At 38.0% G+C, this 26,539-nt stretch overlaps 1 protein-coding gene across 1 annotated transcript in view; it reads left to right on the top strand.

Annotated features, from left to right (window-relative positions):
• Nucleotides 1–25,176, top strand: part of LOC106059101 (sodium-dependent phosphate transport protein 2B-like) — a 53,595-nt gene extending 28,419 nt beyond the window's left edge. The window contains exons 5-11 of the mRNA XM_056024092.1: nucleotides 2,381–2,524; nucleotides 4,904–5,095; nucleotides 10,000–10,118; nucleotides 15,284–15,478; nucleotides 16,980–17,115; nucleotides 17,517–17,705; nucleotides 19,213–25,176. Coding sequence (XP_055880067.1) covers nucleotides 2,381–2,524; nucleotides 4,904–5,095; nucleotides 10,000–10,118; nucleotides 15,284–15,478; nucleotides 16,980–17,115; nucleotides 17,517–17,705; nucleotides 19,213–20,111 — 1,874 coding nt within the window. The 3' untranslated portion in view covers nucleotides 20,112–25,176. The remainder of the gene's footprint in view (nucleotides 1–2,380; nucleotides 2,525–4,903; nucleotides 5,096–9,999; nucleotides 10,119–15,283; nucleotides 15,479–16,979; nucleotides 17,116–17,516; nucleotides 17,706–19,212) is intronic.
• Nucleotides 25,177–26,539: the final 1,363 nt, after the last annotated feature.

Raw genomic sequence — 26,539 nt, 5'->3', positions numbered from 1 at the left:
GCCCCAATTTGAATTGCCCTCAGAGTCTGACAGACCCTGTGACCACAAGCAGAGCGGGGTGCTGAGAACAGTGCAGTACTTTTACTTGGCACAGAATTCTAAAGAGCTTCCAGCTTAGCGGCAACCAGCTGGCTAGATGAACAAAAATAATGATAATTAAACAGAATAAGCTAAGATTTAGAAAGTGCTCAACAGTACATCACGTGACATAAAAACTCACATAGTGATTCCTAAAGAAAGAGACTTACGAAATCAAACCACGCTACAGCTCAGTCAGTAGAGCTGTCACTCTTAGTGGAGATTTTTACCTTGACCTATGTAGTGTCAAGGACGTTTCACTTTTAACAACTAAGTTAAATAAGAATTGAGCTGTAATTTTAACACTATCTCATGTCAGTTTATATCAGTACTAAATCTTCTTTATTATCGCTAGTTAGTTGCTCATTTGTTTTTAAAAAAGTTTTACGTCCTTTGTGTTGAAACTAGTTTGTAAAACAAACCGAAGATGTTAGGAACGTTCATTCTGAATATTAAAAAAAAAACACAACTTTCTTTAGTTTGTACACCGGATATACCAAAACGCTTTCTATTTATAGCTTTTACGTCACGTATGAAAATCTTCCTATAGCACTCTATGTTGTTGAAACTCAATAGAGGATGTGTCTAATCATAATGAATGATGTGGGCTGTGATACGAGATCCCAAGTCAATAATATCCTTATATCTGATTCATTGCAATGATAACACTATAAAATTGAGACATGTAAATTCCAAAAGAGCACAGCAGACGACATCTTTATGCCCGCTTTTTTTTGTAACGCAAGTAGTTCGGAAACAAACAAACACCTAAGAAAGAATTGAAATACATATCACCTTTTTAAAATTTATTTGCTTGGGTTTTTCAATGTAGGTGTACACTTTGTGTAGAGCATGCTAGGGAATGACACTTTGTGTAGAGCATGCTGGGGAATGACACTTTGTGTAGAGCATGTTGGGGAATGACACTTTGTGTAGAGCATGTTGGGGAATGACACTTTGTGTAGAGCATGCTGGGGAATGACACTTTGTGTAGAGCATGCTGGGGAATGACACTTTGTGTAGAGCATGCTGGGGAATGACACTTTGTGTAGAGCATGCTGGGGAATGACACTTTGTGTAGAGCATGTTGGGGAATGACACTTTGTGTAGAGCATGTTGGGGAATGACACTTTGTGTAGAGCATGCTGGGGAATGACACTTTGTGTAGAGCATGTTGGGGAATGACACTTTGTGTAGAGCATGTTGGGGAATGACACTTTGTGTAGAGCATGCTGGGGAATGACACGAGGCGTAATGCATGTGGGTATAGGGCAAAGGTCACGATTCATTGGGATACATAATAAGGGATACAAGATGAAGTACTGGATATGTTTCACAGTATATGTGATATGGGCATGCGTCATGAGTTATTGCGCTTTACTCTGATCTAAATGTATTATATTCTTATTTGTGTGTGTGTGAGTGTACTAGTGTATAGCACTGTATACAATCAAAGACTCCTGTACACCGAATTCTGGCAAATAATGTGTACATTTGTGTACACTATGGCCGATTCTCTTTTCACATTATTATTTTTTTCTGTAAATAGACTCCTCGATTGGCAATGACTCTGTAAATAGACTCCTCGATAGGCAATGGCTCTGTAAATAGACTCCTCGATAGGGAATGACTCTGTAAATAGACTCCTCGATAGGCAATGGCTCTGTAAATAGACCCCTCGATAGGCAATGGCTCTGTAAATAGACTCCTCGATAGGCAATGGCTCTGTAAATAGACTCCTCGATGAACAATGGCTTACAGTCAAGAAATATGTTAGTCGAAGCTGGGTTGTCGTAGTCACGTGAATAAATGCAATTTTCTTTAATCTTCGGGCTTCAAGGCAATACCTAATTATAATTGACAAGCACCGCCTCGCTGTATCTTATGCAGCTAAACCAAACGGGCGGAGGTAGCACTCAAATAACGAAATCAAGTAACGCAGGCGAAAAGCCAACAATATAAGTCAGTCGAGGCTGATAGTGAATGTCGAACAAGAAGTTTACTAATAACAAAAGGAGCCATCGAATGTCATCAAGCTGAATCTCTACGTCCATAAAAAAAACTGCCTCTTTCTATAGTCTTCGGAAGTAGTCTGTTTACATTTCGTTATTCTGCCTCAAATCCTCGTCTTGCTTTTACTAGTCGCGTCACTGTCTCTTAAGTCAAAACTTTCCCTTTAATGAAACAAATAACAAATTCCTAATGGTCTCATTACAATATCATACTTGTATTCTTGCTTTGTATCTTAACACCATAGGTCTTCTAATCTTGGCATTAGAGCAGCGTGTTCATTTTTCCACAGGTGAAGCCGCTGGGAGAGTATTTCAGCAGAGTGACATTCTGACCAACCCGATAACTGGACTTATGATCGGTGTCCTGGTCACCGTCCTGGTTCAAAGCTCTTCTACGTCCACCAGTATAGTGGTCAGCATGGTTGGGTCTGGAAGTAAGTCTTGCGCTGGACAGACGTATTGATAAAACAATTCCGGGAAAATATCTGATCATATTTAAAGAGGTGTCTGATATATCACGTAGGCTGATTGTTAAGGAGATGTCGTGGATTTGGGGAGTTGGCGACAAATTGTGTTGCATGCTAAATTTAAAATTAATCAAAATTTAAAAAGAAATTTCAGTATTACTCTAAATAATTGTAAAATGTAAGATGTGTGTCTGAGTGGCATACACTTCTAGACTCTCTATCAAAAGGGCTAGAGTTTGAATCCAGACTAAAATGGAGCTGTGTTTGCTGAGAGCCTAAAGACAGCACAGAAAGTTCACAGATACCCCCCCCACACACACACACCAAACAAGATTAGACCCCATAGTGTACTGAGCATGCTGTAGCATTAATCCTGTTTCTAATCTCGTTGTTTGTCATGCTGTCTTTGTAAGTGATACACTACAGCACCAGACAGCTAGTACACTACAGCACCAGACAGATAGTACACTACCAGACAGCTAGTACACTACAGCACCAGACAGATAGTACACTACCAGACAGCTAGTACACTACAGCACCAGACAGATAGTACACTACCAGACAGCTAGTACACTACAGCACCAGACAGCTAGTACACTACCAGACAGCTATTACACTACAGAACCAGACAGCTAGTACACTACCAGACAGCTAGTACACTACAGCACCATACAGCTAGTACACTACCAGACAGCTAGTACACTACCAGACAGCTAGTACACTACAGCACCAGACAGCTAGTACACTACAGCACCAGACAGCTAGTACACTACAGCACCAGACAGCTAGTACACTACAGCACCAGACAGCTAGTACACTACAGCACCAGACAGCTAGTACACTACAGCACCAGACAGCTAGTACACTACTGCACCAGACAGCTAGTACACTACTGCACCAGACAGCTAGTACACTACAGTACCAGATAGCTAGTACACTACAGCACCAGACAGCTAGTACACTACAGCACCAGACAGCTAGTACACTACAGCACCAGACAGCTAATACACTATAGCACCAGACAGCTAGTACACTACAGCACCAGACAGCTAGTACACTACAGCACCAGACAGCTAGTACACTATAGCACCAGACAGCTAGTACACTACAGCACCAGACAGCTAGTACACTACAGCACCAGGCAGCTAGTACACAACAGCACCAGACAGCTAGTACACTACAGCACCAGACAGCTAGTACACTATAGCACCAGACAGCTAGTACACTACAGCACCAGACAGCTAGTACGCTACAGCACCAGACAGCTAGTACACTACTGCACCAGACAGCTAGTACACTAAAGCACCAGACAGCTAGTACACTACAGCACCAGACAGCTAGTACACTACAGCACCAGACAGCTAGTACACTATAGCACCAGACAGCTAGTACACTACAGCACCAGACAGCTAGTGCACTACAGCACCAGACAGCTAGTGCACTACAGCACCAGACAGCTAGTACACTACAGCACCAGACAGCTAGTACACTACTGCACCAGACAGCTAGTACACTACAGCACCAGACAGCTAGTACACTACAGCACCAGACAGCTAGTACACTACAGCACCAGGCAGCTAGTACACTACAGCACCAGGCAGCTAGTACACAACAGCACCAGACAGCTAGTACACTACAGCACCAGACAGTTAGTACAGCTGAACCCTTGCAGCTCAATCATCGTATCAATACTAAACTTAAACAAAACTGGAACAAACTTCCTTGTAGACAAAATGAGCTTAATATTTATTGATATTATTATTCTATATATTGTTTATTGATAGTATACACAGCTTTCAATTTAAATGCAGAAGTATACAGAAACAGAAATTGTCCTATGAAGTATACAGAAACAGAAACTGTCCTATGAAGTATACAGAAACAGAAATTGTCCTATGAAGTATACAGAAACAGAAATTGTCCTTTGAAGTATACAGAAACAGAAGTTGTCCTATGAAGTATACAGAAACAGAAGTTGTCCTATGAAGTATACAGAAACAGAAGTTGTCCTATTAATACGTTGAAAAGTGAAAAAAATAAAAACACAACTCAATTCAAATGTTCCATAAACACATATCTTTATATATCTCGGTCTCCGACCTCAACTTTCACACCTGCTGTAACCGCAAATATTAGCTTTTTACTACTCATGGTTACATTAGAATTTCTTCAGCCAACGAACACAAACCCATTACAATCGTGTGTTACGGGGGAAAGAAATTATTGCTCGTGCTAGGTGCCAAGTTTATGTCTGATATCTCTGGTCACACAATAGTCAAGTCCTAACCTTTTGTACTCACCATTTTACTATTTGTTTTTTTTTTATTTCATCTTCCCACTTTTCAGTCATGAAAATCCGGACGGCCATCCCCATCGTCATGGGGGCCAACGTGGGCACCTCAGTGACCAACACCATAGTAGCCATCGGTCAGATAACGGACAAGGCAGAGTTTCGCAGAGCGTTCGCTGGCGCTACCGTCCACGACATGTTCAACTGGCTAACTGTTTTGGTCTTACTTCCAGTGGAGATCGCCACAGGTCAGTTTGATTAATTGTAACTGGTTCTTGATTACAAATTGACCATCGCAATATTTTTGTTTTCCTTACTCTTATTTGTTTGTTCACAAAGATTTGTCTGGATGCCCTAAACTTGACATCATATGAAGAATCCTGGAAGCCTCTCAGTCCACCTAGCTTCTGTTGGTTCTGTCAGGCTGCGTACCAAACTGTTTACACCTCAAAGTTCTTTATAATGTAAAGAGCTTACACATCAAAGCAAACAAGGAGAATCAAATCAGCATTTTTGTCTATTTAAATATAAACCTTAGTTGAGTTACCTTGTCTATTAAATGCTCGTCTAAATCGTTACAATTTGTATTCATCGATCCAGCAATCTTGTTGGTTTTATTGATAACATATTGAACACACCAAATAATACTCCATTGTAGGGTTAGAAAACGAAACGAAATCATAAAGGTGAGGCCCTGAGTGGGTTAACAGTCTCCAACTGTAGAAGATCCGGCCCTATGTAGTGCATTGTATTACACTTAGTAACAAAAACTATTAATAGCTAGCTTTTCGGTGTTTCCGGTATAAAAACAAATAATGGAATTGTTGATAAACTTTTTTTTTTTTTATACAAAGCTTATATGTCTAATACAGCGGTTCTCAACCTTTTATGCTCGGTGACCCCTTTTTACAATCCCCCACTCTGCCTCGACCCCCCACCCCCACCCACACACACACATAAAGCAAAAGAAGAATAGACAAAACAATCCATTTTTTCGATGGTCTTAGGCGACCCCTGGCAAATCGTCAATCGACCCCCAAGGGGGTCGCGATCCACAGGTTGAGAACCCCTGGTCTAATAGCACGGACGTATCGTTATTGGTCTAATTCTATACACACTTAATTACGTGACAAATCCATAGTACTTGAGACAATAAAATTTTTTTGCAAGTATTTGTTTATGTTTTTCTTGTATTGTTTTAAAGTTATAAGACAATTTTTATTACAAAGATTATATCAACTCTGTCTGTCTATCTGGTAAAAAGTTAACAATATGTAACTATAAAACATTATATTTTAATAAGCGATTCGCTGGCGCAGTGGTCTATTGGCTTGAGAAGGCTTTAGTCCATGAGTTCGAACTCAGGTCGTTCACCTTTTTTTTAAATTTATTTTATAAATGCATTTAAAAAGCGATCACCCAGATACCCCATTCTTTCTTCCTCTACTTCTTTCCAACAAGTCCAGACAAGTGATAGGATCATAGCGTAATTGAGAAAGCTAATAGCATAAAATTGTGCTAAAACAATTGATAAACATTTCTAATCGCACAGGTGTATTGTTGTTACTCTACATCTATTACAAATTTAATTACACAACTGATCCAAACTAATTGAGACAACTACTCTTAATACAATCTATTTTTTTAAATATATTTTTTTTTTATTTATATCTCCAGAGTCAATTGTTGTTTTTTTTTTTAAAATCTCTTCCGTTTGTTTCTCAATCGTTGTTTTTTAAATCTCTTCCGTTTGTTGCTCAATCGTTGTTTAGTGTTCGACTTTCAAGTTCAATTGAGCAGCCTTGACATTGTTTTGTTTATAGGGAAAATCACGTTATAACAGTTTTCTTGAAATAGGTTCAAAGTTGACAGACATTCAACAAAGTCTGTTATATCTCAAACTGGACCAGTGTTCAGCGAACTATAAATAGCTGTCACATGATCCCATTGATACTGACAGACGAAACAGTTTAGAGTGTACGACGTAGAAGCCAGATAAACATTTTATTATTGTTTGAACTGGTTCAGTGATCAACGTGTGGAGTAGTGTGTGGACTGGACTGCACTTAGACAACACTCAGGTCCCATATAGGCTTCAGTCTCTTTCTCAGACTCAAGTCTCTTTCCCATTTTGACTCAAGTCTCTTTCCCATTTAGACTCAAGTCTCTTTCCCATTTTGACTCAAGTCTCTTTCCCATTTAGACTCAAGTCTCTTTCCCATTTTGACTCAAGTCTCTTTTCCATTTTGACTCAAGTCTCTTTCCCATTTAGACTCAAGTCTCTTTCCCATTTTGACTCAAGTCTCTTTTCCATTTTGACTCAAGTCTCTTTTCCATTTTGACTCAAGTCTCTTTTCCATTTTGACTCAAGTCTCTTTTCCATTTTGACTCAAGTCTCTTTTCCATTTAGACTCAAGTCTCTTTTCCATTTTGACTCAAGTCTCTTTTCCATTTAGACTCAAGTCTCTTTCCCATTTAGACTCAAGTCTCTTTCCCATTTAGACTCAAGTCTCTTTACAAATCTACTTTCCATTAGGCGATATCTTTTTATCTGACTTTAAAAACAGTTTTATGACAAATGGATATGCTTGCCCTGAATGCTGCAAAATATGTAGGTCACAGCTGGGGCTGTATAAATACTGCATTCCTCATTAATATTCGGACTTGAAGACAAGCCTTGTTATTATCTTCTTGTGCAAGCAATATCATTTGGGATTTAAATGTATTTTTAGCAGCATCTAAATTTCAGCGTAGAATTTGTAAATCAGAAATCATTCAACTTCCCAAAAATCTTTTACCTTCAATAGCTTTTACCTACTCTCTGTATCTGTACTTAAATACGTATTGCCACTTATCTATGACCTCCTTCAGAAGGAAAGAGACTTTATTTCATCTCAAGCCTGGGCATTAGCTACGGTCCAAAAGATATTAACCACACAGCAGCCCACATCCCCTCTTTACGCAGCTGATGTATCCAAAGGAACGACAGATGCCGATACAGTTTGGGATCAGCGCTGTCATAGGTTCTGCCAGGGTGTAGCATTGGGTGGTGCAAGCTGTCATAGGTTCTGCCAGGGTGTAGCTTTGGGTAGTGCAAGCTGTCATAGGTTTTGCCAGGGTGTAGCATTGGGTGGTGCAAGCTGTCATAGGTTCTGCCAGTTTGTAGCATTGGGTGGTGCAAGCTGTCATAGGTTTTGCCAGGGTGTAGCATTGGGTGGTGCAAGCTGTCATAGGTTCTGCCAGGGTGTAGCATTGGGTGGTGCCAGCTGTCTAAGGGCCACGGGCTGCGACCCTTTTCTCGTGGTTGATTACAGCCGCTAGCTGAGGTTTGGACACTGAGGCTTCATTCTCATACTTCATAACGTGTAAATCACTGAACATTGTGGGTTTTAATAATAGATTTGAAATTTTGGTTTCGTTTTTTTTTATAGAAATTAAAAGAAGGATGTGGGGGTAGGTGGTGGGGAAAGAAGACTAAATTGATCTGCCGCACAGGGTCTGCGCTTTAAATTCCTGCACACAGAACGTATCAATTTGCGAATGATATTTCAGTAATCTAATGACATTACTACTGACAAACCATTGATGGTTGCCTGGTCGTGTGGTATGCGAGCATGTAGGTCTGTCGTTCGGCCGTCTCGATGGTGCTGGGTTCAAACCCTGCCCGCTGCCATCCCCCGTCGTTCTGAGGAAGGTTTGGACTTAGAAGTCGATTATCTGAAGGAACATCCGAAACATGTCAAACATGCTGTATCATGACTGTGACATTAATAATTTAGGAAGGTTTTCGTACTTGACGCTAATTAATAAAACGTATCTCGGGTATGGCAATGAGTTCCATAAGATTATGTTTTCGTCCTCCAAAACTGCTCGTCCTCCAAAACTGCTCTCTCTACCAAGAGGCCCGTATAAGACATTGGCCCCAAATCACCCCAATAGAAAGAAAACTATATGGAGAGCTCCCTGATTTGAAAACCACTGCGCAGTTCATCTCATGTATTGGTCTAGTCATATGAACACTCCAACATAACAATGAGAACGATGAAGAAGAAGAAATGTTTTCGTCCCATAGAATAATGACATCTTCTCGTTGACATCTGTATTAATTGTATTATTTTTACGAATTCTGGTATGGCTCGTAAAATGAAACTGTATTACTCAGCGGTCAGCAACTCTGCCATAGACCTCACTGGTAGCATGTCCGCGCTGCTAGAAAGGCTATGACATAATGCTTTATTGTTGTCGCTCAAATCCTATATTAAATCAATGTAAAAATAACACATCTAGTCTGCATGACATCAGCTCTCGTTATCAAATCTTTACATATTTGACTTGTATGTCACTCAGCGCGCGGTTGTTCTCCAATATAAGCAAGATGCCGCAGTAGTATAAGTAATGCACTTAGGCCTTGCTTTTGTACTTGTTTTATTTCTCCCTCCTTCTCTCTAATACTTTGACTAATGTCATCAAAAAAGGTAACTCTAGTTATCATTGGATTCTTGCAGCCCAAATGGGGCTTCACTGTTCATATCCCTTTGATTGGTTCAGACGTCCCGAAAATGGACATTGACTTAAGTGTGATAATTTCCAGCTTTCAATGTGTTGTTTGCATAGTATCCATCAGTGGCGTTCAACCGCTCTTGTCTTTACTACTTGATATAGTAGTTTTAAAGTGATTAGTCAACGAACTATTTGTAATTAGTATATCTCCATACATTCAAAGGAATTTAATCCTTAAGTATTCAGAAAATTTGCTAAATATTTGGGGTTAGTCCCCTTAGATAATTGTACTCTCCCACACCCTTTCTCGTCTCAAGTCGAAATTTTAAACAATTTTTGATTACCCCTAACAAAACATGAATCTATTAAAAGATTAGCCAATTAGCCTATTATTTGTCATCAGCCAAATATCCAACCCCATCGAAAAAGAAAAATAACTTTTAAGTCATAGAGTGATATAGTTGTAAATATGAAGTTGTTCTCATTAGATCAGCTTTTTAAAGGATCAGGCATGTGGGTAATAGGTTTAAAAGGTCTGACAGCTCCTTATATTAAGAGCTATGCTTTTTAAAAAATATTTTTACTTTAACAATATAATTCCCGACTTGAAGACTAAACTCTGACGTAATGTTATTGTTGTTGTTCCCACCAGGTTATCTGTATTATCTAACTGAGGCCATTGTTGACTCTCTTCCTTTGGTATCCGACCAAGGGGCAGACAAAGATATTCTGAAGGTCATCACTGAGCCATTTACAGAACGTATCATTCAGGTAACACAAATCATTGGATTGTGTTTTACACATTTGTCTAATGACGAGGAAGTCGAGTGGTGGTCAGCGCTGAGGTTTAAAAAATCAGTTCAAATATACAACAAAACAAACAAAAACTGATATCCCTAAAAATTGATATGCACAAAGACCGATATCCTTAGAAACTGATATCCCTCAAAAATTATATTCCTAAACACTCATTTTCCTAAAAAATGATAACCTTGAAAACTGATATCCCTGAAAACTGGTATTCCTGAGATGAACTCCTATTGAAAAAACAGAGCATGAAGGACTCAATCCTCCCGTAGTGCTCTGGCAAAAAACTTGTCCGTTCGGCGTAATGCCTCGTAGCTACCATACATGTCGAGTGACAGCTCAGACACGTCTCCCCTTAGCTCTCGGAGCTGCGGACACTCTTACAAGATATGCGACACTGTTTCGACCCTCTCTCGACAGTGACAGCTCAGACACGTCCCCCCTTAGCTCTCGGAGCTGCGGACACTCTTACAAGATATGCGACACTGTTTCGACCCTCTCTCGACAGTGACAGCATTGGGAGTCGTATTAGGACGGAACCGGGCAAAGTACTCCCCTACAGAACAATGTATGCCCCTACAGGACAATGTGACATCCTACACAGTGCAATGATTGCTTGTTCTTACCTCCTTAACCGCCGATCTGGGTGACGCATATACTACCAGACACTACGTGCTCTGTCGGATTCCTCCCAGGACTTGAACCACTTCTCATAAATGAGTCGTGGCTTGTAAAAACGTGCTTGGTGCTTCGAGTGGCTGTCAGAGCTCCCTCTCGTGCAAGGGTGTCTGTCGTTTCATTGCCCTTCACGCCGCAGTGTGAGAGCGCCCACTGCATGAAAACAACAGCTCCAATGGCTTGGCGGATGTTATCTGCGGCGCCGACTGCCTCTTCTATTACGGGCGATGCTCCCCCTCCGCCACCCATAGCAGCTAGGAGAATGGAGCGAGAGTCGGATACCAGCACAACTGTAGTTGCGCTAGTTTCATTCTGGGTCATTTGGGCTCAGCCTCGAATTCTCGAGTTATCCCTGTTAGCTCGGCGTCCATGGAGCATGCAGCTCGGCCGCATGGACCAGAGAGCCGGTCTGGTTCTGATCGGTCTGGGTAATTATAACCCAGATCTATAGGGATACCTCTCTTATATTCCTGAAAACTGATATTCCTGAAAACTGATATTCCTTAAGACTGATATCCTTGATGACTGATATCCCTGAAAACTGATATCCAAGAAAACGGTGGTCATTCTAATTCCCGACACACAAAGCTCGGGCCTCAGCGATGCTAAAAAAAAAATCGTTGATGAGATGGCAGTTAGCCCCCGTGGGATGGCAAGGCACTGTGGGTAGTTGGTTTGAAAGTCCGGACAGTACTGCCGCGTCACGGGCAGGCTCTAGTTGGAGCCAGACTGTTCTAGACGGTAGTGTCTGAGTACCCCATCCCCTCCTTTTCCATTCCAATTTTAAAGAGTTATTGAATTTCAAGTATGAAAAATGCTGGCTGTTTTTCTAGTTAGCTGACCAGAATACACACGCTTTAATCTGTAGCTTTGAGAACTAGGTGTCATCTTGACCTAACCCGTCCTAAAAATCTTAGATTTCAAACGAGAATCGAATTTCGTTTTGCCTTGTTTTGTGTAAATATCCACGCATGCCTCCTGTGTAGCGTGCACTATGTTGAGACCCTGGTTATGTTGAGACCCTGGTTAAGTTAACCCAGTTGTATTTTCAAGGTCAATACCTACCAGTCCCCACAGTAGTGTGTATGTGTTTGTGTGTGGTAGATGTAAAGGGCGGGTCGTAGGCGGGTGGTAAACACTTTGAAGTGCTAAAAGAAACTGAACGAAACAAAATGAGTGTCTGCTGTTTATCTAAAGTTCTGCTTGAGAACAGTCCAGTCAGAAAGTAGACAAAGAAACGTTGAACCTGGCCTGGCTTGAGAACTTCAAATTTAAATTCTCAACCTAGCACCTTATTAGCGCCTAGACTACGGTCCGGGGGCCAAATTCGGTCCGTGGAAAGAGTTCTAACCCATCACATATTTTGTATTAATGATTAATAACTAACAATGTCAATCTGCTTGAAATGCGAAGCCAGTCCTCGATGTCAAAGTAAGGCTTATAAATGTATGTACAATGTTGGCATATAGCTCTGAGCAGCTTCTCCCTCCAATGATGAGAGTTAGATAAAAAGATGATTGATAACAGTCTCAATTTACTAACCCAATTTAAACGGATTGTAAAAAAATGTTATTAAAACATTCATAGCTTAATATTTCGTTCTATTTCAATTTGAATTCATTAATCCCTATATTAATTTTTTTATGGCCCGCCAAAATATTGACATAAAAAGTATTTGGCTCGCTCCAAAAAAAAGTTTGCTTGTTTCTGGCCTTGGATGTTATATTTTTTTTTTGGCTGGGATATTTTTGTGAAAAAGATTTTTTGGTTATCTTATTATTTGATTTGGTTGGCCTCTTTGCTAATTTAAAAACACACAATTCTTTATAAAGCGTCAGTATTTTTAAGTGATATTATACTTATCCAAATTAGTATTATCAAAATTATCACAATAAAACCTTATCTTAAGGGACACTTGGCACCATTCTTTTAAGATGACATAACAGAATTAAACTCTGTCTGTCTGTCTGTCTGGTAGAAATTTTGTACACGTTATTTCTCCGACACCAATCTCGGATCAAGTTGAAATTTGGCACAATTATTTCTTCTACCTTACAACACAAGAATCAACATAAATCAATTTTTAAAAAAGTTAGCGAAAGAGGAAATCGTATGGTCTATTCGCTTGTCCAAAACCTGTCCAGTCTCCCTTGGACATGTCACAGGAAGCAACTTGTACCTAACTTGTATGCAAAAATACACACATTACTTGCAACTGAATAGGCTTTTTAAAGGGAAAATTATGAGTCCCTCAAACCGATCTTGTCATTTTCATTACTGTCATTGACCTCAAGACCTGCTGGTCGAGATGCTTTTTCTAGTTGTGTGAAGGCTCTAGCAATGTCAGAGGTCTCTTTACCCAATAAGACAATGTCATCGGCGTAAGCAAGGTATGTAGAGGTTGGCAGTATATCGTCCCTGTTGGTTGTGGACCCATACTTTCTCTCCTGAAGTAGTTAGTAATGTGTTTATGTGTATATTTCTTATAACTCACTCCAGTGTCAAATTGAAAAGCATGCAAGAAAGTGAATCACCTTGTCTTAATCCTCGTTTAATCTTAAATTCCCGTGAGTGTTCCCCTTGTATTGTGACTTTACTTTCTGGGTTGCTTTATGCCATATGAATAAGTCTTCTCAGCTTGTTAGGTATTCCAAAATCCAGTCGAATGTCATATAGATATTTCCTTCTGTCATAAGCCATTTTATAGTCTATAAAGAGTTGATGGATTGGTATATCTTATTCATGGCAGTTTTCTAGTATACATCTTAGTGTGAAGATGTGACCGGTTGTGGATTTATTGGGTCTGAAACCACATTGGTAGTCCCCTATTTCAAAGCCTCTTAGTTATAAGCCTAGACAGGATCTTATAAGTCAATCCCATTCCCGTTTTTTCTTTCTCACAACTTTTGTGGCCCTTCTTCTTGCTTCATTGTATTTCTGTCTAGTGTTTCTGGTTTCTCTCTGTAGCATTATCATCCGAGCATTGTTTTTCTCTTCTATAGTTTGTCTGCATACATCATCATACCACCCCATTCTCTCGTTCTTTTGTTTAAATCCAACTACCTCTTCTGCTGTTCTTTTGATAGCATGCTTTATTATTTCCCAATGTTCATTTATGTTATTTTTGCTGTCCTTTTCTAATGTTGTTAGTTGTGTTTGGAGTGCAATTCTATAAGTTTCTGCCACAAGTGGATCCTTTGTGAGCTGTTGACTTATTATATTGCTGTACTCTTTTTCTATGGTATTTGTGTATGGTACTTATTCTTTGTCGAAATTTAGCTTTTACAAATAGATGGTCTGAGTTAGCATTAGCTCCTCTGAAACTTCTTACATCTAGTATGTCTGATCCATGTCTCTTTTCTATGAGTATATGATCTATTTGATTCTGGGTGTTGCCATCAGGTGAGATCCAGGTTACCTTGTGAATATTCTTATGTTGGAATTTCGAGCTACGGATAGACATTCCTTTTCCTGATGCAAAATCCACTAATCTTATGCCATTATTGTTGGTCTCTTCATGTAAGCTTTCTTTGCCAATTGTTGGTCTGAATGCTGGTTCTTTCCTAATTTTTGCATTGAAATCTCCTAGGACTATTTTGATGTCATGCTTTGGTGCTTCATCATAAATTCCTTCCAGTCCATCATAGAATGCTTCTTTTGTGTTATCATCTGCATCTTCAGTAGGGGCATGAACATTGATAAATGATATGTTGAAGAATTTTCCTCTCAAACGTATTAAGCAGAGTCTATCACTTACAGGTTTAAATCCAATGACATTACCTACCATTTCCTTTTGAACAGCAAAACCTGTACCTAAGTTGTTAGTGCTTCCACCACTATAAAATATAGTATACTCCTTGGTTCTGAGAATGTCCGAGTCTTTCCTGTAGGGCTACATGGGGTATCCTATATTTCTTTAACACTTCAGTAAGTTGGGCTAGCGCACCTGATCTATAAGGACTTAGCCACGTTCCATGTCGCAAAACAAAAATCATGTCCTTTTCCAGGCCTAGGTCGTTTTCCGTTGAGATCTGTCCGGGTTTTCTTGTGTGTAGAAACTTTCGTAACAGTATTTTTTTATATGACAGAGTTGTTAACCCTGTGCATCATCTGGGGGGGGGGGAGCTGCCCCTTTCGGCTCTCTGGATAGCTGCCTTTATTTTTGGGTAAGGCACCCTAGTCTTTGTGGATCCCTCCACTTCCTACAAGGCAGCAGGTTTGATTTTGGTCCATCCCGGGGTATTTTATTTTTCGGGTACCCACCATATCTGGAGGGCATTCCCCTATCCGCCACTTGGGGAGGCGCTCGATGGGAGATCAATAACTCCACACGAGATAAGCTTTATGTTACGTGACAGAAACCTTTAGATCTAAAATCAAACTAAACAAAATATTTTCAGAAGAATCTAAATCATTTAGCCTCTCCCTAAACTATCTGTTGTCTGACCCAGGTCAATAAGAACGCCATTACAAACATCGCCAGCGGGAAGGAACTGGACTTCAACTATGACCGCACCATTATGAAAGTGTGTTGTGACAAGAAGACACCGAGACAGTGCTGTGAGGGTGTCAAGAAGAACTCAAAGATGTATACATCCGAAGGCACTTTCTACTCCACCACCCAAAAAAGAGAGTTCTGCAAAGAGGTTAGATTACTAAGTTTGTAAACATTCTCTTAAAATAGAATATTATTAGTTTGATTATATTTTATTGGCATTTATTTAGTACTATTAATTCTTCCTTTTCTATATAAAAGGGATGTTATGTTATGGTTGTGTTGTTAAGATTTCAGAGAGAGCCTATATGTCATGGACATGTTATGTGGTTTTTTATGTTATGGTTGTGTTATGTGGTTTTTTATGTTATGGTTGTGTTATGTGGTTTTTTATGTTTTGGTTGTGTTATCTTTATATTATGTTATGGTTGTGTTATCTTTATATTATGTTATGGTTGTGTTATCTTTATATTATGTAATGATTATGTTATTTTACCTTTCCGTTGCGTTCTTCCATAAGTTTTTATTATTTTACGGGGACACTACGTTATAAATATGTTGTTAAAATAAAATTATGTTGTTTTTGCATTTTTATGTGTATTTGTTATGTTATTATTGTTTTATGTAATTATTTTAGTGACTTTTGTACCTAACGGAGCAGTGGTATTATGCTTCTAGTGATTAGTTGAAGTTATAATAGCAAGTATTATGTAATATAGAGATGGTTTCAATCACCTTGAATAAAATCTGGCTTACGCCTTTTTATTTCGAACACTCATCAGTGGGAATTCCCGGATGTATTCAGGAAAAAGTTAAATTATTAGGAAACTTTAAAATACATTTTTCGCACTGTCAAATGTAGAAATCACTGGCGGGTTTGCTTGAATTAATTTATGACAAAATGAATATGTATTTAATAAGCATGCTTGTACAATGTATTAATACACAATATCATTACAATAGCTCTAATTAAATCAAGTATTATTGTCTTATTAAATACAGACTATATCTTATAGTTTACAGACGTTACTTCAACAACAACAAAAAAAGAGATAATTACGTCTTAGAGATTTAATGTGTCAATCTAGTTATACATTTTAATCAATGACTTAAACTCTGCTAAGTCGTTGGCTTTCCTGGATGATTCAGGCAATCCATTCCGTTCTCTAGGAGCACTTGTACGAATTGGATCTAGAGTGTGTAATAAGAATCGTGACTCTACCTTTGTTCTTCGTTCTATTCGTGTCCATACATCAACCTAGTCATGCATGTTAACCAATGACTTATACTCTGGCTAGTTATTTGTTTTCCTGGCTATCTCAGGCAAACTGTTTCATGCTCTAATAGCACTAGGGAAGAAGGAGTATTTGTACACATTTGTCCTAGCATATGGAACAAGGATTGTGCATCTTTGGTCTTCGAGTCTAGACTACTGTCTTTTAATGCTCACAATCGAATTTTCTAGTAACCGTTTTTTTAGCCGGTATGAGGGGGAGGAGAGAAAATAAAGGGGGCGGGGTAAAAATGTTTCCATTGTATCTATCATTCATTAGTTAGTAAGAGCAAAGAAATCACTCTTTCAAAAAGTCTTCGCCTCATATAAAAAGAAGTAACTGCTTTTTCGTGTTAATTGTTTATCTTTATTTTTTAAGTTGAGACAGTGCCAGGGTCTTAAAGTAGCAGATGTCTCTCTATGTGAACAGACGTTCGAAAGAACCAAAGACTTCTTCAACTGTGACACTATACAAGGCAGCACGGCAGAGGTTACATGCTGTCGAAACCTTCTTAGTAAGTCTTTAGCTTTTTGGCTTGTTCTTTATTCAAAAGTCTGAGATAATTAATGAGGCCTTACATGATGTTTACATCAGCTCACCCTGTCTGTCTGTCTGTCTGGGTGGATTCTTTGACACGTTATTTCTCCAACTTTCCAATTCTCTAGTTGAGACTTTGCAATTCATTGTCGATGACAACACACGAATCATTATAAAAATTATCCAATTAATTAATCACTTAGGTTTAATCATTAATTTTGTGTTATGTAGAAAAGGGGATAAGCCTTGCAATATTGAGAGATGCGACATAAATTGGACGTGCCTCTCACTTTGCTTAATATAGTTTTTAATTAAAAATTTGTTTTTTTTTTTATTTTGCTTGACAATAATCTTTAACATAGGTCTTATATTTCACAGATTCGAACTCATCAAGACAAGATTTCTGCGACTCTGTTAAGTCGTGCTTCAACTCCAGCACAGCCAGTCATTTTAACGTGTCCGCCTGTCTGTCCGGCTGGGAGAACCACACCAAGGCCGTTGATGGGGAGAACTTCTCTTGCGTTAGGTACACACGTGACATAGCCAAGGTGACCTGCGTCCAGGAATGTAAGAAAACACTAGAAATAAAATCAGTCTTATATACAACCACTTGTTATTGATTATTTTACAAGATGAAGGACGCGGAGGCGTGTCTCTCTTTTAGCACTTTTAAACTACAGTAAAGTTGTCAGGTTTTTACTAAGCCTATTTAGTCAATCTGTCTGTCTGTTTGTTTGTCTGGCAGGATTTTTAAACACGTTATTTCTCCCACTTTCCATTCTCGGATCAAGTTCAAACTTTTTTACAATTATTCATTATCGATCACAACACACGAATCAATCAAAACATTTACCAATTATTTAAAGTAGTTGAAAGCAATTATATTTTGATTTTACATGGACATTTTGTTTGCAGTACTGAGAGATATGGCAGTAATTAAGCAATTCTTTACCTTTTATAAGCTTTTTTTAATTTAAAAAAATATAATTTGCATTTATTTCAGTGATTAATTTATTTTGAATTAGCGAAAAGTATATTTATTTAGAAAAAGTGAGAGACATAGAAAGTGTCATGCAAGCTTGCATTAAGGATGGTTAATTTTTTGTATTACATTTGATCCATTGAAGTTTCAATTGTATAGCAAAAAATAAATACATTGTAAAAGTGAAGGTAAATTTAATGTAATTCATAGTTTGAACTCTCAACAAAATTGAAGAGCTTTTATTTAATGTTCAAGAAGAAAATTGCTTGTCACATCACTTGAATCGCATAGCAAAAAGAAATCTAAAATTCACAGAAATTAAATAATAGTTGACCCTTGATAGTCCGAAGATTACTGGACTGGGTTGGTGTCGAATTACCAAAGATTAGCTGTACCTAAAGGGATCTAGCCGTATATGTTAAAAATATATTTATAATGTACAATAATACTATATTGTCTTAGACTTTCAATAGAATAAACAATAGAAGAAAAAGAACAATTTAAAAAATGCAAGACACTCCTCACCTACTTTACAAAATTACAATTTTAGCCTCTACCCACATTATACAAATATAGATCCACGATATCATAATAGCCTAAGCAATCCATGATTTCACAAAATGTTCCATTTTCTCCCTATTTTGTTTTAATAATGCCATATATCAGATGTCAAAGTGTTGGACTATCAAGGGTCAACTGTTTATTATTCTGGACTCAAGAATGTATTTTATTTTCGCATAGCTACCGGACGCATTAATGTCTCTAGAATAGATCAAGGGAGACTAAAAGAATGTATTTGACCTCAGCGTGTTTTTACTGTGTTGAACCCTTCAGTAACTAGTCAGATTGAATATTGCGTTTGAACAAAATAAAGTATAGTTATTGTTACATCGCTTGTATTCCAGGATATTATTTGTTGACAAACCGGCATGGCATTCTACTTCAAGTACATAGCTCACTTACTGCGATATGTTTATATTTTTCCAATAAAGTCAAAACATACAAAGATATCGTAATGTGTTTATTATTTTGAAATAATGGTTTAAAATGATATATGCCTTCTGTAGAAACATTTTTATTTTATATTTACAGGTAATTTTCTTTTCAAGGGACTCTATCCATCATTAGACGATAAAGCTATCGGTGCCATTCTGCTGGTTATTTCCCTTTTAATACTCTGCGCTTGCCTAGTATGCATCGTGAAACTCCTCCACTCGCTGTTACAGGGCCCCATGGCTATGCTGGTCAAGAAGTTCATCAACGCAGACTTTCCAGGGCCCTTGGCTTACTTCACTGGCTACCTCGCCATCATTATAGGAGCCGGGCTGACCATCGTGGTCCAGAGTTCGTCCATATTCACCTCAACACTCACCCCTCTTGTGGGCATTGGCGTCATCGAGCTGGACCGGATGTATCCACTGACTCTGGGCTCAAACATTGGCACCACCACTACGGCCATCCTCTCCGCCCTGGCCAACACTTCCGGACTGAGGAACGCTCTCCAGATCGCTTTTTGTCACCTGTTCTTCAACATCACCGGCATCGTCCTTTTCTATCCCATCCCGTTCCTCAGGTTCCCTATCCCTTTAGCCAAGTTCCTTGGGAACTGTACCGCCAAGTACCGGTGGTTCGCTATCGTCTACATCCTAGCCATGTTCTTTCTCTTTCCGGCACTGATCTTTGCCCTCTCTATTCCTGGCTGGTACGTCCTTGTCGGAGTGATGGGGCCCTTTGTGATCATCCTCATAGCGGTCTGCGTCGTCAAAGTCATCCAAGCCAAGAGGCCCGCCTGTCTGCCGCCTAAGTTTAGAAACTGGAAATTTCTTCCTCTGCCCTTGCGGTCGCTGGAACCATACGACAAGGCAATGCAGAAACTTTTCTTTTGCAAGAGGTTTCAGGCAGAAGTCAAAGAAGAAAAGGTGGTGCAGAACAACAATTGCAACAGCGCGGCACCAGCCAGCGAGTCGCTTGCCGTTTCTACATATCTCTGAAGAAGCACCCAGCAAGCCAATAAAGAATTGCACCAAGTTTACTAGATCTATGTGTCGTTAGGTAGGAAACGTAGCCAGGTGTGAGGCTAGCTCGTGTCCAGATCATCCCTATTGTGCGGAAATAATATTCCACGGTGACCCCGTTTAGCAGAGAAGTGTGAATGGGACTAAGAAAAGAATAATAGCTTCATTTTTAATACCATATCTAATTCAGCATCGCCTCTGTTCACTTCCAACACTCGCCTCCTAAGAGGTACGCCGATGTAAAAAGAGACCTCAATACCTCAACACTGTTGCAGCTCTTACGTAGTAGCCCAGTGTTTTGTTCTACAGACATTCCTAAGACATCAACATCTTTTATTGACGTGACATCCATACCTTTGCTCCAAGGAGCTCAGGAGAGAGCTGATGGCAACTGGAAGCCCATGTAAGTGCTAATAAGACAAATAAATCCAACGCCATCAGTCAAAGAAATTGGTCAAATGTATATTGAGGTGAAGCCATAGAAATATACCAAATGGTCACATCATACAATTGTCTTCATTAATCTTCATTATTTATATATCAATCCAACAATCTGTATTAATATTATTATTATTATGTTAGAAACGAATGAGTATTCATCCTCTGGCGCTGCCAGGGTCGAGTTTCGTTAAAGAGAAACAAAAATCATCGTAGTCCCTTTATCAGTGTCCACTGAGGAATTTCCTGGTGATGTGGCAGGTCTGCAGCAGTATCGCCCTCTGACAGGCAAAGAGAATGTTTCTAGGAATGTTAAGGGTCTTGAGGGTAACTGTGAGGTCAGTTGTTATTAGCCCCTCGGTTGATATAACAATGGGGTATTTTGTTATTTTAGATAACCTCCATCAACATTTAATTTCCAAGCCTAGGTTACCATATTTTTTTCCATTTCCGTTTTTTCTTATATTATGAGACAGTGTACGGTGATGTCAATAATGGTAGCGGTTTTGTCTTTTTTATCAATAAACAACAGATTAGGGCGGTTAAAATCTACCATTTTGTCAGTCAAAATTACTATCCGAGTATAATAGATGATCAGTAGACTCGAAAATCACTTGTGGCGAGTATTTGTAATAAGGAGTATCCTTATTGACCATTATTATTACTATTATTAAATGTTGTTATTATTATTATTTTTATCATGAAATACTATTCACTCTGGTACTACAAGGGCTGAGCTTTGTTAGAGAGAATACTTTGTTATGCTGGAAATGAAATGTCCGAGAATGGAAGAAGACCATTAATTCTTAAAAAATGACATTTGCTAATAAAGCAGATGAGATTGAGTGTGATTACATATATTAATGGGTCAGTATGAGGCATTTTTTATTTGAGACAAAAAAAAAATGGGTCAGTATGAGGCATTTTTTATTTGAGACAAAAAAAAATGTTTTTTTTTTTGTTTTTTTTAATTACTTTAATTTCTCAGAGTATTTTGTGTTTTCGCCATTTTTAATAACACGTTAAAGTTCATTATTTGAAAAAGTGTTAGTTCAAACTCCATGAAATTTTGAACAAATAAGCCTCAATATATTAGCAACAGGATGATATTAGGACTTTTACTTCCTAGAATATTTACTTTTATTGGAGGTTTTTTTATTTTTTTCATTTCCGACAAAAAATTTTAGTACCTATTTCATTAAAAAAATAGTCACACATAGTTTATTTTAATTCAGCCAATGCAAAAGCTGTATTTCTAAAATTTCAGCAAACTTTCTTTTCAAAATACTTAGTTTTAAAAAAGTTAAAACTTTTTTGCAAGTACTTTATTTTAGCCTTGCGGCTGTCATTTTGATGCTTAATTTGCATTATTTTTTTTTCTGTTTTTGATGTCATTAAACATACAATAAACAGACACAATCAAAAACATGTCCAGAAAAAGCTTTTTCTAGATTTTGTTTTTTTTACGTCAGATTCACCTTAACAGTGTCTACTGAGGAATGTTCTTGTGATCTGGCAGACAGCGTCTAGTTTTTTTAGAATAGAGAGCCTCACTATGTACTTATAATGTATTTAGAGCGTTATGGAGTAAACTCTTTTAAGGAGATTTGAGGTTGGTGAAATGGATTTCTGTGAGATGGTTTCTGTGCAGCATTTGGACCAAACAAACAGTTCGTAATTCCTAGTCTCCATTAGGGCTCAATCTCGGACCACCTTAGGTATCAAAGCTGACTATTGCACTCAGCATACACCTCATTAGATTGCCCTAAAATTAACTTCTTCAATTTCATTCCATTATTGCTTTCTTAAACATTGAATAATGTATGTTGAATTACCAATTAAAACACATTATTAAAACACAATTGTTATTCCCAAGACACAATTCACTTAAGAAAGAGAAGCCTAATACAGGATAGTATAAGACATTCGACAATGTTTAGATGTCATAATGACTTAAAACCTTATGCATGTGGCATTAGCTGTGGCTTTCTTCCTGACGTCTGCACGGAACTTTAAACAAAAATTCAATTAGTCTTTGTTGTACATAAAACACCAAAAGACATGACCTACTAAAGTTAACTCTTTCTTTATCTCTCTTCTCCTTTGGGATCATGTGGTCACTATGACTGGTGAGGTCAGTGTGATCTGTGGCTCATATAGGCAGTATGATTAATGTGACTCATTTGATCAGTGTTATTCCTGTGGTCAGTGTGGCTCATTTGGTCAGTGCGATACATGTGGTTATTGTGGCTCGTTTGGTCACTGTGATTACTGTGATCACTTTTGTTCATGTGGTCAGTTCGATACACATGTTATTGTTAATCATGTTCCCTGTGTAATGTCGATGTGTATAATGAGATTCATGTGGTTGAGGCCATTAATGTGACTCAGCGGTCTGTGTTATCGATATGGTGGTGTGGCTAAAATGGTTTGTGTGATCAATGTGATCACCACTGCCCCTGTCGCTAAATTGGTCTAAATAATCAAAAAGTGTTCGGTATGATTAATTTTGCAAATAGTGTTCACGTGATTATCCATGTGATCGCTTGGGATGATCATCTGATCTGGTCTCTCATGTCACCGTAGTCATTGCAGTTCATTGTGATACTTGTATTTACCATTATTGCAATATTATTGTGTCATTTTGTTTTCTTCAACAATTAATTAGATTTGATTGAAAACGACAAACTGTGTCTGTGTTAACTTTATCCAAAGTTTTCTTTTCTCCTGCATGTGTTAATGTTTACTTTCTTACTACATCTAATAGTCTTTAGTCTTTGGTTACAACGTCGTGATGTTAATTTGTCTTCCTGGGCGTGTCATGGAGAGGCGCGAGTAGATTAATGTGTTTCTATAATTTAAAAAAAATAGATTTTAAGATACCATTATTTTGCGTGCAACTTGATTCAAGAATGTGTGAGGGAGAAATAACGTGTCCAAACATTTGACCAGAGAGACTGATGGACAAAGTGAGTTGGTGTGAGCTTTTAAAAAGCTATTTATTTGATTGTCTGAAATAAACTATAAATAGCAAACGTTTGGATGTATACGGTGTATAAGATAAGGAAAGTGTTGGTAAGATACTTTTTTAAAAGGTATATTGCAATTTTTGTTCACTTGTTAACAAAGCAGAGTCAAATGTTCAAAGCATCTGTTGTATTTACCGTTAGGAGATATAACAGGTATACACCTCTATGACTTAAAATGTATTTAAAATACAAATGGGCAACTAACTCGTGGTACTAGAGGAGATGGGATAAGAAGATCAACCGCCTCGCCTTGTGATAGTCTCAAAACAACAGCTCATTTCTTTTTTATTACAAATTTTATTAAACTAATTAGTGATAATTATTTATTTCTGTTAACATATAAAAGGGAAATAAAACATGCAGTAGTGAGAGATATGGCAGTGATTTTGTAGTATTTCTCATTTAATAAGTTTTTGTTTTTTTTATATTTGGTATATTTTGGTAGTGACGTTTTATTTTGGGAGTGCTCTGTCCATGTTTGACTTTGTTTTCTTTATTTCTTCAATTTAACTTTTCTAACATGGTTTCAAAGGGCTCTAACTCTGTACTGACACTTTGAAAAATTGACACTATTTTATCTTCATAGAGAACACACTTTACAAGACTAACACATAGGCTAGTGACATGAGAATTTCCTTGTATAATATCCTTACTGTAAGAGCGTCATGGGACTACAAATAGAAGTGTGTTCTAAATGATCAAAATCAAGATGCAACCAAATTGCTCTAATTAAATCTTTCAAAAATGTTGAAACTTGTTCTGGCTGTTCTTCTCAGGGCACTTATAATAAAAAGAAAATAAAACTTATTTATCTTATCTTATATAATATAGACGTTACTTCAAAAAAGAAGATGATTACGTCCTACGCGTCATGCATTCAGTCATGTATGTTAACCAATGACTTAAACTCTGACAAGTCACTTGTTTTCCCGGCTAGCTCAGACAACCCATTCCATGCTCTAATAGCACAAGGGAAGAAGGAGTATTTGTACACATTTGTCCTAGCATATGGAACAAGGAATGTGCCTTTATCTTTGTGTCTTTCAGAGTATTTTATTAAATTGTGTTTTTGTATTTGAAGATTATATTTCTTTTTACATGTACTCATTGATCCTCGTGCGGGACACGCACATTAGAACCAATTGTATGATTACTTTTAGAGTTGTGGTTTTTTTTTTCACTATATAAAACCCGACAATGAATGCTTTAAAATATTTATATTTCCTATTCAATGCAATAAACAATGTTTTAGGATTTCTGATTTCTTTGAACAGTTTCTTGTGTACAATCGACTCCAAGAAAGATGTCATAGAAAAACAAATAGTTCAGAATCACTTCTTTAATTCAGCTTACTTCTGTGTAGCTCAAATTATTGTCATGTCTAATAAATTTATTGTTTAAGTATACTTTAAAGGATTGTATTTTTCTGACTTTTGTGATGGGTGATAGAAAAGAATAAGATAAGGTTAGGTAGTTAAAATATTATCGCAATTTAAAAAAATAAAAATATTCTTTATGGCCATCATGTTTAATCGTTGTTCTCTTTAGTTAAGGTTGCAAGACAGTGAACAATCAGTGGTGTGTGTGTTTGCATGCTTGTGTGTTGGCATGTGTGCTCGTTTATTTTGCCTGTTCATATTTTAAAGAGCAATTACATGAGCGGATTTCCAAAAGAAATGTTTAGATACCATGGCAGAATCTATATGTGTGTATGTGTGTGTGTGTGTGTGTGTGTAGGAGAAAGAGAGATAACTCTGATAACAATCTATTCAAAATACAACTGTAGGATAAATACCAGCTTCAATAAATAAACTAAAAATAGAAACGCATTTCCTGAAAAATGTTAACAAAAAAAATCTGATGTTTTATATGTCGTCTACACACCACTGGCGGATCGAGGGGGGGGGGGCGGTAGGGGCGATCGCCCCCCCCCACTCGGCCGACTCCCCCCCTCCCCCGAAGGGGGGGGGGCGGACGAACTTTAGTATAGGATTCACACAATCTGTATACGAATTTATTACTTATGTTAAAAATATATACTAATTATTTATATTTCAACCTATTTTTTAGATTATTTCGCCCCCCCTCTAGTATGTTGGCTGATTTGGTGGGGTCGGGAGTGGGCGATGGTATCAATCCCGCCCCCCCCCTACACTTTCGAGTGGGGGGGGGCGGTCAAATTTATTTGTAGAAATCACAGCTTGCTAAAAAAATCAATTAAATATCTATATCATTAAAACTTGTTATTGATATTTTAATCGATCTTTTTATTATATCGTTCCCTGTTTGCCGATTGGTGTGTTGGGGGGGGGGGGAAACGAATACCTTTACTGCCCTTCCCACCTAAACCATTTGAGTGGGGGGGGTGCGGTCCGTTTTTATGGAGAAATCATAGTTTGTGAACAAAATTAATTGAATTAACATATAAATTTTATATTATGTCGCTCCCTTTCTGGTATTTTGGCCGTTTCGGTGGGGTGAGGGGGGGGGGGCGATGTACTGCCCTCCCCACTCTAGCCCTCTGAGTGCTGGGGGGGTGGTGGTCCTATTTTTGTGGAGAATCGTAGTTTGTGAATAAAATTAGTTGAATATCTATATAATATAAACTACGTATTGATATGTGACCCATTGTATGTTATGTCGTACCACACTCTAATCTCAAATTGTATCATTAGTAAATTTAAATGAAAAAGGGTTGTACCAGGTGGGAGGGGCGATACATGAAATCGTATTTCCCCCATTAGACAAATCAATACTTTTTCTTTCTGTATTATAGTTAAGAAATTACGAAATTTAAAAAATCTGTCACTAATATAATTTATATATACTATAAATTAAATTCTTATATCGAGTAGCCCCACACCTATTTTTTAATGCCAAATGAAATCTTTAGCGGAAATTATTAAAGGAGCGAGGATTAATTATTTTCACTCTACC

The sequence above is a fragment of the Biomphalaria glabrata genome, chromosome 3 (genome assembly GCF_947242115.1).
Source record: "Biomphalaria glabrata chromosome 3, xgBioGlab47.1, whole genome shotgun sequence".
Taxonomy (NCBI): Eukaryota; Metazoa; Mollusca; class Gastropoda; family Planorbidae; genus Biomphalaria; species Biomphalaria glabrata.
This window is presented reverse-complemented; position numbering and strand designations above follow the sequence as displayed.